This window comes from Suillus paluster, assembly GCF_016628075.1.
Source record: "Suillus paluster strain FC165 chromosome Unknown EDB91scaffold_72, whole genome shotgun sequence".
Lineage (NCBI taxonomy): Eukaryota > Fungi > Basidiomycota > Agaricomycetes > Boletales > Suillaceae > Suillus > Suillus paluster.
The window spans coordinates 16,529-28,910 of record NW_024537632.1 but is presented as its reverse complement, the minus strand read 5'-3'; the positions used below and the strand labels follow the sequence as shown (position 1 = coordinate 28,910).

General features: G+C 46.7%; 1 protein-coding gene across 1 annotated transcript; it reads left to right on the top strand.

Moving 5' to 3' along the window:
- The first annotated feature begins 545 nt into the window (after positions 1-545).
- On the top strand, positions 546-756 carry EDB91DRAFT_1157423 (uncharacterized protein). The gene has a single exon (XM_041319669.1). The coding sequence runs from the start codon at positions 560-562 to the stop codon at positions 728-730; it is 171 nt and encodes a 56-aa protein (XP_041172922.1). The 5' UTR covers positions 546-559; the 3' UTR covers positions 731-756.
- Positions 757-12,382: the final 11,626 nt, after the last annotated feature.

Below are 12,382 nucleotides of genomic sequence, written 5' to 3'. Positions count from 1 at the left end.
CACGCACTCTCGAAAAATTCGGTGTTAAGCCTTGTTTATGGCAGCTGAAAGTTGCCCAGGCTTTGCTCAAAGGGGACCGGGATGTCATTTGCACGGCAGGCACTGGAATGGGCAAAACACTTGGATTCTGGTTGCCTTTGCTGTTCCGTGATGGCGGCATTCAAATTATTATTACCCCTCTTAATATGCTAGGCAAGCAAAATGTTGCATCGCTGGCCAAGGCTGGCATACGTGGAATATCCATTGATGGCGAGACCGCTACACCTACGATCTTCTTGGTGAGTGCTGTGCTATAATGCGGCAAGTATCAACATCATCTTACCTATCACTCACACAGGCCATCGCAGCGCTGAAGTATCGTGCAATTGCCGTCAGTCCCGAGCAAATAATGAAACCAGACGGTTCATTTGAGAAACTACTGAAAAACGTACTGTTTGTGTTACGGCTTATCAGCATTGTAATTGACGAGGTGCACTGTCTTACCGATTGGGGAGACTTTCATCCTGAGTACAGAGAACTCGAATGACTTCGATACAATCTGCTGTCAATAGTTCCCATCATGCTTGCATTGGCAACACTCACGAAACACTCGCTTTCGAATGTGATCCAACTTTTGCACATGCACGCCGACAGGATGACCTTCATCCGTCGTTCAACGGACCATCCGAACATCAAGATTGGGGTAAGAAAAATTAAGTACGCACTGAATAGTTATGCGGATCGTGTTTAATTCAATTACTTCAACAAGAGCCGACAATTATACTTACAATGCTGATAATCGCAGTGCTACACAACTCACGTTGGTCTGCTTTGTTCTACTGCACGCTGCATTGACATAGTATGAGCACAGAAGCTAACCGGTGAGGAAATACTTAACATAAATTGCAGTATACCTAACCCTACGTTCAGTCTTAGTGAATAAAATTCATATTCCGCTTCGTTAGCCACGGTGGCTGACGATGTTGACAAATGTTATCTTCCAGCCGCTGGTGAGAGTGTGAGGGGAATTAAAGTTGGGCTGGGTTTGAATTTTTGTTGTAGCACGTGAGTTGTATCTGCCTTACTCGCAATCCGCCCCTCCACACTCGAACCAGTGGTGGGAAGGAGCCTGGGCCTCAGGGCGTTACCATACGACTTATTAAGTATCTACTAGCCCACACCCGTTGTGCCTTCGGCACATGTCTACATATTACATTTACAAAATACTATATACTTTTATTTTAGTTCTGAGGACAGAGGACACGGGAGAATTTTTTGGGAAGGGCAAGAGTCAACAGCAAGACACTGGCTTGCAATCCCGTGGCCTCGTACCTCGGCCAGCGGGATGCAAGCCAGTGTCTTGCTGTTGACTCTTGCCCTTCCCAAAAAATTCTCCCGTGTCTCTGTCCTATTTTCTGCTTTCCTATCTCCCGTTCTCCCGTTCTCCTGTTCTCCCATTCTCCCATCCTCCTGTCCTCCTCCTCCCATTTCTCCATTCTCCACCTTCCCATTCCCATGTTTACCCATTGCCCATTTTTCCTATCTTTATATTTTCGCATTTTTCGCATTTTTCACATTTTTCTATTTGCTTGGTGTTCCTCCCCTTGTTGTGGCTTAACCAATTTTGGACAGTAAGGGAGAACGGTTTTTTGAAATTGAAACTCCGATTGACAGAACCACGCGAAATTTCTAAATCGAGGTTAAGCGAGCTAAGCGCAAACCATGTGGCCTTTAGCGAGCTACGCGTCTCCCACACACAGCCACAAAACCGGTCTCCCATAATATTATGATTACATCAGCAAAAGTGCCCAAATCTGGCAAGGGCCGGCAAGGTCCGGAGAGTCTCCCACGGCCACATGATGCCTTCCGAGGCTTGAATGTATTTGTTCGTCATTATGCAAGGTGTGCATACTCGTCTCGTAAGGCCTCACTAGACTCTCTCAACCTTGCGGCAGCCTTGCGAGGCATTTCAAGATTGGCGCTGTCTAGGATGGGGTTGCGAGGGAAACTTCATTTGTGCAGGCAAATAGTACGTTATTTTGATGTTTTGATATCCACCAACCTCAGTGGACATGCCAAGCATTCAACCCCAAGCTGCTCGGACAACACATTGGAAGTTCGAACACACGGAGAAGCAAGCACAGCGAGAAACCATTTGTGACAAAGAAAACACGACCTGCATTTGACGACCCCATCGAAGGTCTCTGTAGTTTGAACATTTTTGATGTCTAAGTCTCAAGCTGCACCTCTGAGAGGTCATAAACGTTCGTGCAATCCTGATTTATTATATGCGCTATAATATACAGTTTTCTTATTCATCAATGGTGTGAAACATGCAGTTTGGTCCAGGTGATGGGTTCTAGAGTGAACTCAACCCTCTCTTAGCTCCACATCTTGAGATGAGCACTATCTTTGGTATCTTGTCACTGAGCAGAAGCATGTGATCTCGATTGTGAACTGATCTCGACTGTCACCCAGATTATCTACCCAGACCTTATCCTATCAGTTTCAAGATTGGCAATGTCTCATATGGGATTGCGAGGGAAACCTCACTTCTAGTAACGGTTTGTGTTTCAAAGGTACGGTCCGAGTCCTATTTCTGGTTCGGTTCATGCCTTTGAAACACCTCCCTTCGGACTGATCTCATACTATGTGTATTTAAGACTCATCAATCATCATCAATTAACCAGCACCTCTCCAGCAGCACCTCTTGATGTGGCTCTACTTTGTCTTACTATTCTTTTTGCTCACTTTTATCTCTATGGTCAACTGTCCGAACTGTGATGTTGAAGTTCGTGACCGTGGACTTTCCATGCACCTCAGCAGGTACTGCCGCATGCATGATGTAGCCACAACATCAGCGCTTACTGAACAGCTGGAGCACCGACAAGCAATTGCTGAAGCTGCCCGTGCAGAGGAAGAACAGCAACAGGAAGAAGAACGTGAGGCACAGCATCGTCGACGACAGCAGCAGCAGCCTCGTGTTGATGAAGTGAGTATTATTTCTAAAAATTTAACCTTGATATTCATGTAGTATTATCATATGAACAGGTACCAGATATTGACATGTCAGAATTGCCACAACCATCTGGGTGCCCCAACTGCCAGATACGTCTCCCAAGTGTTATCGTGATGAAGTTCCTGCCCTGCCAATTCCTGCCCCACCTCCAGTCGCCCCAGATGAGCCAGCACCAGCACCTGATGACCCTGGTGACATTGCCATGGACTTCCATGACAGACTATCATCGGAGCATGCCCCCCCTACTGAGCAATATTGTACAGACACTGATGCATTCGACCTTTTTCGTGAATACCCTTACTCATTTCCAACATACAACCCCGAACATTCAGCATACTTTGATGCATTTTGTGACTCCTCAACATTCCAGCATGTTGATGGGGACGCCGATTACGAATGGCCATGGTATGCTGGCTTTGGACAGTCACTTGAAGCGGTCCATCATGATTACTTTGCACCATTCCTTAATGCTACAGTTTTTCAGCTCATGACATGGTTTTATAACTCGTCAATCTCGAAATCGTTGCAAGATCTCAATTGCTTGGTCAATGATGTCATGTTAGTGGAGGATTTCTGCTGGGAGGATTTGCTAGATTTTAATGTGCCTAGGGAGGCATCATGTCTCGAGAAGGCCCAACATGACCCTGCCTCATCCATATTCTCATCTGATGGATGGCACGAGGCCTCAGTGAAAATATGGCTACCATGTGAAAAAGAGAAGTTCTCTTCTGAAGATCACGCGCCTGAATTTGATGTTGACGGGCTCTATTATTGCAAACCATTAGAGGTCCTCAAATCGGTGTATGCAGAAGTTGCAGCCAAACATTTCACATGAAGCCATATAAACTATTCTGGCAGCCAGAGGACGACAAACCCCCAGAGCGAATCATTACCGAACTGTATACATCTGACGCCATGCTTCAAGAGCAAGCGAAGCTCAACTCGCAGCCACGTGAACCAGACTGCAACCTAGAAACTGTCATAGCTGCGATCATGCTTTGATCCGATTCCACTCATTTAGCAAGCTTCGGAAATGCTTCTCTCTGGCTGATATACTTGTTCATTGGTAATCAGTCAAAGTATATTCATGGCAAGCCAACATCATTTGCAGCACAGCATCTCGCATATATTCCAAAGGTCTGTCTTTGTTTAAACTCAAGATATGAACTACTAATTAGGTGTATAGCTGTCGGATACTATCCAAGACTTCTACAAGAAGACTTTTGGTCGTAGTGCGACAGGAGCAGTACTCACACACTGCAAACAAGAATTGATGCAGGCCATTTGGTGCTTCCTACTCGATGCTGATTTCATAGATGCATATCGACATGGCTTTGTTGTCAAGTTCCCTGATGGAGTCTTTCATTGTGTATTTCCACGTTTTTTCACTTATTCTGCTGATTATCCAGAGAAGTCTGTTTCACATCTTACTTGATCGCACCATACTAATCTCTACGATGTCAGGGTTCTACTTGTGTGCATGAAATTCCTTGGGAGGTGTCCATGCCTGCGGTGTCTTGTTAGCAAAGACAACATTTTCAAATTAGGGACAAAGTTCAATCGACGACAGCGCACCAGAAATTCTCGAGTCAACAATCATCCATGGTGTAGTCTCATTGAACGAGCCTGTGAACTCATATTCATTTGAGGCTATAGTGTAGTCAGCTCTGCAATTGAGAGAATCATCGGTGCCACCTCTGTTGCACCTATTCGTGTATGTATGATTTGAATCGAGCTTTCAAAGTTGACTAACTGTGAGTATCAGAATGCCTTTTCGGAGAAGTGTCATGAATCCCAAATACGAACCATTTTTCATTTCTTGGTTTTCCTTCAGCTACTTCCAGTACCTGAGCCGGTCACGTGACTCCTCGTCATATAACACCCGTTGCTTCTCCGATTGGCTCCCCTACTCCACAGGCTAGAACAATCTCGCTTCCTAAAGAAGAACCGGTCAGATCTTGGGTTTCTATTTAGTAACCATCTTATTCATTCGCTTATATATATCATGATGTCATACTTAGTCATCCGCAGTATCGTATGACTCTTTTCTCATTGGCTGATTTCTTTCAGACTCCTATTCAATGTTATGTATATAAGTAGGTTAGTTAGCGTAAGTACTCCTTAGACTTAACCTCTTCGTTTCCTACTGTTGTAGTGACTTAGACGTTCACACTCAATACTATCCTGTTCTCATCATCACTCTTGACCGAGTCCTAGTGGTTGTTGTCAGACTTTGCCATTCGGTGAACTCTGGCCATAACATTAGGTTAAGTCTATCTTACCACTCCGACTCGAACTTTGTCTTGGACGTCACCGTTCTCAACGAACTTCACTGTGCTATTCTGCTTGAGAATTATCTCGCGGATTACATTTTATTCAATCATCATTCCCCGACGCATTTTTGTTATCCCAATCTCTTTATGTTAGTCCTTAAGTAGAAGTGAACCAGGCCCTTGTCTTACTACGAGCCGCCAGTTCATAAGGATCAGTGACTTTAGGTCCTGTTTCTGCACGTCTGCAGTTAGGCCCAAAACCCTGCCAACTGTACACTACAATATCTGCTTTCTACGTAACAGAACAGCACTCGCGACAGTCCTCTCACTGTCTAAATACTTTACGATAGGAACCTAGGGTGCTAAAAGTAGGCCCAAAAGTTCACCGCATCTTTCGCGAACTCCTCTTGAGTTCATCTAGGTTGATGAACTGCTACACGCGCTGCATTCGCACCTTTGTCATCATTGCCCCGCCATACAGATCCTGCCTAGTCGAGGCTAGGGCTTTCGCACTCCACAACAACGTTTCCTGTTTGGATTCCCATTGCTCCTTCTTCCATGTCCGAGAATCTAGGAGAAACTGGGATCAACGTTTCTGAGGATACAGAAGTGATAGACGCTCCCCCAGTTGTACCAAGAGTAACAACTCCACCAAGGGGTGTGATCCACTCTCTGGCCCCGCAAGGATGGAGGAACCCATTAGGCCCATTACCACCTGCAGGATCATCCACCACCCCAACCGCAGGCCCTTCTGCACCCTTCGGCATCTCCGGGCCCAGGTCGAGTACCATCACCCATCAGGACATTTCGCACGCAATCAACACCGTCGTCGTAACAGAAAGAGAGTACACCAGACAGTTGATAGACAATCTGCAGAAGGAGATTGACGAGCTGCAAGCAGGCCTGGTGCACGTGGACGATGAGATCGACTACCTGAGGATCAGGGTGAGAGACGCAGAAGACAAGATCACGCTTTTGGAAACCTCACCTACAATGAAGATCCCAGGCTCTACATCTGGGACTTCAGGCTCTGATCTCAAAATGGCGAAACCGATGGACTTCACGGGCGAGAAGAACTCCATTGATGTTGACACCTTCCTCACCCAGCTCGCCATCTATTTCACCGGTTACCCTGGAGCGACAGAACAACAGAAGTGCACCTGTCTTGTTTCCTTTTGCCAGGGAGCCGCAGCCAAATGGGCGGAAAGTGTTACCCCCATGGCTCTCAGCGGTCATACCGGATCCTATGACAGCATCGTCAAGGACATGAAGGTCATGTGGACTGTCGTCAACAAAGAGGAGAAGGCAGCAAGAGAGTTAGAAGCTCTCCAACAAGGCAATCGCACAGTCAGGGAGTATATCTCCATTTTCCGCCAGAAGCTCGCCTTCTGTCAGTTCTCTGACTACGAGTTGATGCGCAAACTCTGCCATGGATTAGACCAATGAGTTAAAAACTACTTGGCCAACATCCATCCTAACAGGAAAGACACCCTGGAGGGATTAATCAGGGAGGCGCTCCTAGTCGGACAGAACCTCGAGGAGCTTGATGACGAGAGGAAGATGAACTTCGCTCCACGACGACCTTGGCAAGGCTCCGCTGTTCCACCCGCACCAGCTGGAGCACCCAAGACCATGTCACAGGGAGGAAACACCATGGACGTAGACGCAACCAGAGCAGGAGGCAGACCCTGCCCTCAAGGACAGCCGTTCAAATGCTACCTGCTGCGGAGAAGAAGGGCATATGGCTCGAAACTGCACTGGATAAGCCTCTTGACCCAAAGGGCAAAGGACCAGCTGTCTGTGCCGGTAAAACTGAAGAAGTTCCAGCAGTGAAAGCACTCACCCTGGAAGATATTAACCGCATCGTCAATGAGAGGATATGCCTCTCCAGCATGTACAACCCAGCGAAGAAGGAGGAGCAGAAGGGTTTTTAGGGAGATCGAAGTTGACTGCAGGACTTAGATCAGAGAAATCGTTTTTCCATTCTTGGTGACTCAGCAATTATGTTTGCAGAAGTATCAGAAGTTTGTTCTAGGGAATAAACGAGACCATTTCTACTTGCCAGTTATGTTGGTAGGAAAACACAAGAAAGCAGCTGTCAATGCTCTAGTGGACTGCAGGAGCAACAAACCTTTTCCTCAGCAAAAAATTCGTAGAAAAAAATCAAGTTCAAACCAAGCAGTTGTTGAAAGCAATGTTGATTCAGTAATATTGACGAAACAGACAATTCTGCTGGACCAATTACGAGTTATGCAGATTTGAAGCTTACCATAGGGGATCACGAGGAAGAAGTGGCCTTTCTGATCACAGATCTAGGAACCTGATGATGTCATCATTGGAATAGATTGGCTACAATTCCACAACCCCAGTATCGATTGGAATGCAGGGAAGGTGGCATTAGACCGTTGCCCGGTTAGATGTCAAGAAGCCAAAGTCAAGGACAAAAAGACCAAGGCAAAGAAGCGAACAGCCATGAACTGTTCGATCCTTCCAGTGTTGCCCGATTTGATACCAGCAGAAGATGACGAAGATGAGGATATCCGAGGAAGCCTCTATCCATCATCGGGTTCAGTCGAACAGCCTCAGCTCTAAAATGCAAGGACATGTGGGTACTATACCTGCCAGGCTTGAGGAAGAAGAACAATCGGACCTTGCTACTACTGTTGGTCAGAAGGTGCAGATCGAGGAGGTAGAGGACTGAAGATTCATCACGGAACGTGTGGATCAGATACAAGAGCTCTGTAGCATCAGAGTTAGCGCAGCAGGAGGAAAAGAAGAAGGAAAAGAAGCCCGTAGAGGAAATGGTATCAGACTGGCTCCATGATTATCTTAAGGTCTTCTCCGAAGAAGAGTCTACTCGATTCCCCAAGTCTAAGAAATGGGATCACAAAGTAGACCTCAAGGACCCTAACGACCTTCCTCCCAATGCGAAAGCATATCCCCTGTCTCCCGCTGAAAATGATGCATGTGAGAAGTGGTTGAAGCAGGAATATGACTTGGGACAACTGAGAGATAGCAATCTCCAGTAGCAGCTCCTTTCTTCTTTGTTGCTAAGAAGGATGGAAAGCTCAGACCTGTCATGGACTATCGGAGGTTGAATGAGAAAACCATCCGAAATGCATACCCTCTCCCTCGCTCTCAGGACCTTATTCATTGACTCTCCGGTGCAAAGCTTTTTTCGAAAATGGACGTTCAATGGGGCTATAATAATATCAGAATGAAGGAAGGAGACCAATGGAAGGTGGCCTTCAAAACTCCTTTCGGACATCACGAACCAGTCGTAATGTACTTCGGCATGACAAACTCCCCAGCTACCTTCCAAACTATGATGGACCAGATCTTCCAAGATCTTAAAGAAGGAAAGGTTGTTGTAGTCTACATTGACGACATCTTGGTTTTCACCAACGGTGATGTAGAGAAACATCGGAAGGTGGTGTGCGAGGTACTACAGAGACTACAGGACAATGATCTCTATCTCAAACCGGAAAAGTGTTCCTTTGAGAAGAAGGAAGTGGAGTTTCTCGGTTTGATCGTCAAGGATGGACACATCTCTATGGATCTGGTCAAGGTTAAGGGAGTTCAGGAATGGCCCACTCCTACCTGTGTCAAGGACATTCAATGATTCATGGGATTTGCAAATTTTTATTGTCAATTCATTCTCGGTTTCTTAAACATTGCCAGACCCGTGAATGAACTCATCAGGAAGGATATACCATGGGAATGGACGGACAAGCAAGAGAAGGCTCTCAAAACTCTGAAGGACAGTTTCACTTCTGCACCAGTGCTAGTCATGCCAGATGCGAATAAAAAACAAAAGATAGAGAGCGACGCATCTGACTACGCTACTGGTGGTGTACTTTCTGAGTTGGAAGAAGATGACTATGGCACCCAGTGGCCTTTTTTAGCAAATCAATGCAAGATGCAGAGCGAAATTATGATATTCACGACAAAGAACTTTTAGCCATCATACGTTGTGGGTGAGGAAAATAGACTCTGTGCGAATCAGAAGTCTAACAAGGGTGTGAGGCTTATACTCGTCCCGAGGGGATTGCTACTGGGTAGCGAGTCCTCAAATAAGTGTGAGGAAACAAAGACTAGACTCTGTCTAGCGACCCGAAGGGTTCCGGTCCTTACTAGGACTGGGAACACAAAGATGTGGAGGGTTCCCGACGAGCGGAACTCAGCGCGCGACGAGTGGAACTACAGGGAACTCACAGAACTAATGCGGAGCAAACAGGACAAACGGGGAACAAACGGAACTAATGGGGAACAAATGGAGGGAAAAGAAACTACGAGCCTGCAGGAGGATGATTGGGCAAAGTCGGACCAGGCTTGTGTCTGGTACTTGCTCCAAGTCGTCGGATCCGATGTCGGGCGTTTCGAGCGGAACTCATGGGGGCGGGAACGATGCAATGTGATCAGGAATAGATTCGGGAAGATATTTTAAACAGTGAGTGGAGTACTGGGAAGTACTCTGTAAGTGGAAGTGGAGTCGAGTCTATCAGAAGGTCAAAAACTAAGATCCCATCTATTGCTACCTATATAGGAAGGGGTTCCAAAATGCGATATGCTACAACCGGGTGAGGCTGTGAGATAAGGAATCGGTCCCGAGTAGCGGAAGGATCCGTATAAGTACCGTAACACATGGGAAATGAGATAGGAGCATGTTAGTGACATGGGGAACGTAGCTAGTACTCACCAGCGAGGATGGAAGGATATGGACAGGATGGAGGAGGATGTTCCGAAGGCTGAAGGAATATAATGCGTGTGGTACGCGATTGTTCCGCTGGGTTCCGCTTGGTTCCGTGTAGCGGACAGGTCAGGGAAGATGCGGATGGGTAGCGGAATGGGCGGGAAAATGGTGGGAAGGCATGGGAAATATGCGGGATACGGGCCTACAGTGGGGACGTTCCCCACAACGTGCATTGGAGGAGTGGAGGCATTATGTGCAGGGCACACCTCATCCAGTAGAAATCTGGACAGACCATAAAAACCTCGAGTACTTCATGACAAGCCAGAAGTTAACTCATAGACAGGCAAGATGGTCCTTGTTCCTTGCAGAGTACAACTTCACTCTGCAACACAAACCAGGAAAGGTTAATGACACTGCCAACACTCTGTCCAGGAGGCCAGACCACAGAGGGGGGGTAGAAAACGACAATTCTGATCGCATGCTTCTGAAACCCGAGTTTTTTCATATCAAAGCCACAAAAAGAGGTCAGATTCTGATAGAAGGAGAGCATTCGCTGTTGAAGCATATCAGAAACTGTACCAATTTAGATCCAGAAGTCCGAAATGCTATCGAAACTCTGAAGAAGGCCCCCGTACAGTTGAGAAGAGGATTGGAAGAGTGGAATACAGAGGATGGACTCATTTTGTTCCAAGGATTGGTTTACGTGCCCAATAACAAAGAAATACGTCGCTCAGTGCTAGAGATCTTCCATGACTTGCCCGCAGCAGGACACATGGGACGTGCCAAGACTCTTGAACTTGTCTCGCGGAACTATTGGTGGCCCCAGATGCAAAAGTGGGTCAATGACTACGTAGATGGATGTGATCGATGCAAGCAAACGAAGGTGCTACTGTCAAAACCCCACGGACCTTTGAAGCCAAACGAGGTTCCAGAAGGGCCATGGCAAACCATTAGCTGTGACCTCATCACCGATCTACCCATCTCCCAGGGCAAAGACAGTATTTTGGTAGTCGTTGATCGTTTCACGAAGCAAGCGCTGTTACAGGGACCCTCAGACCCCTATCATCTCCACCAAACATCGCCGTCACAACCGCGTCACAACACGTAACAGATGACATCACCGGCATGTGACTAAACTGCAGAGCACAGCATGACAGCTGTTGGAGCAGGACAGCTCTGGAACCGACCTAGACCGGGATCAATAGAAGCCGCGCGCTTCTCCCTTATCACCCCTACCGATACACCGGTACTGACTATCGTTTATCCTATCGCTTATCATGACAGATAGTGTTATCTGACCTGGACACCTACCGCTGTGCCGGTACCATACCCTGGACCCTTACCATTGAACCGGTACTCTTATCTCTGAGTCCTTATGACTCACATAGACGATTACCTAGTTGGGATACTTTCTGGCTACCCAAGCCTACCCTGAACCCATAGGACGATACCTATATATACCCCAGTAGTTAGACCATGTATTTCTCTAACTTGATCTTCACTTGTGATATACGACTCTAGCTTCTTCTTTGAACCTTTAGTCAGTCATTCTGGATGGACAGCCTCCATTCAGTTTTCCATCGTCCTGGTGCTCCATGAAGCGGACATGGGATTGACCCTATCAAGTGCACTGTTGGAAAGCCGGGCTTTCCCGTAACAAGCACATCTTGCTCTGACCACCAAAGATGTTGATTCTAAGGGGGTCGCGGACTTATTTCTCAATCACGTATGGAAGTTACATGGGACACCGAAGAAGGTGATCTCAGATAGGGGAACACAGTTTGTGTCCAAGTTCATGCAGGAAGTCTCAAAACGACTAGGAACCAAGTGGTCCATGTCAACAGCATATCACCCACAGACTGACGGACAAACAGAACGAGTCAATCAAGAAGTTGAACAGTACCTACGACTCTTCACATCCTACCGTCAGAATGATTGGGTTTCTTGGCTTCCAATTGCTGAATTCACACATAACAACTCAGTAACCGTCACTGGACATTCCCCATTCAAATGTGTCTACGGCTATAATCCCGAGTTTACGATTTGCCCCTAATTCTTCCAACACAATTCCCCATGCTGATCAGAGAGTAGCTGAGATGAAGGAAGCACAAGAAGAGACGAAGGCAATGCTGGAAATAGCGAAATGATCGAATGAAGCGCTTTTATGACCATAAAGTAAAAGACGCACCAGAATTCAAACCAGGCGACAAGGTATGGTTAGACGCAACAAACATCAAACAACGCCTGTCCAAGCCAAAAATTGTCCGACCGCCGTCTTGGACCATTCGAAATCGAAGAGAAGACTGGCGAGCTAAACTACAAGTTGAAACTCCCTGTTAAATATCGCGTCCACCCAGTTTTCCATGTATCGTTACTCACCCCACATCAAACCTCTCAACTCGTTGATCGCCCACCTCT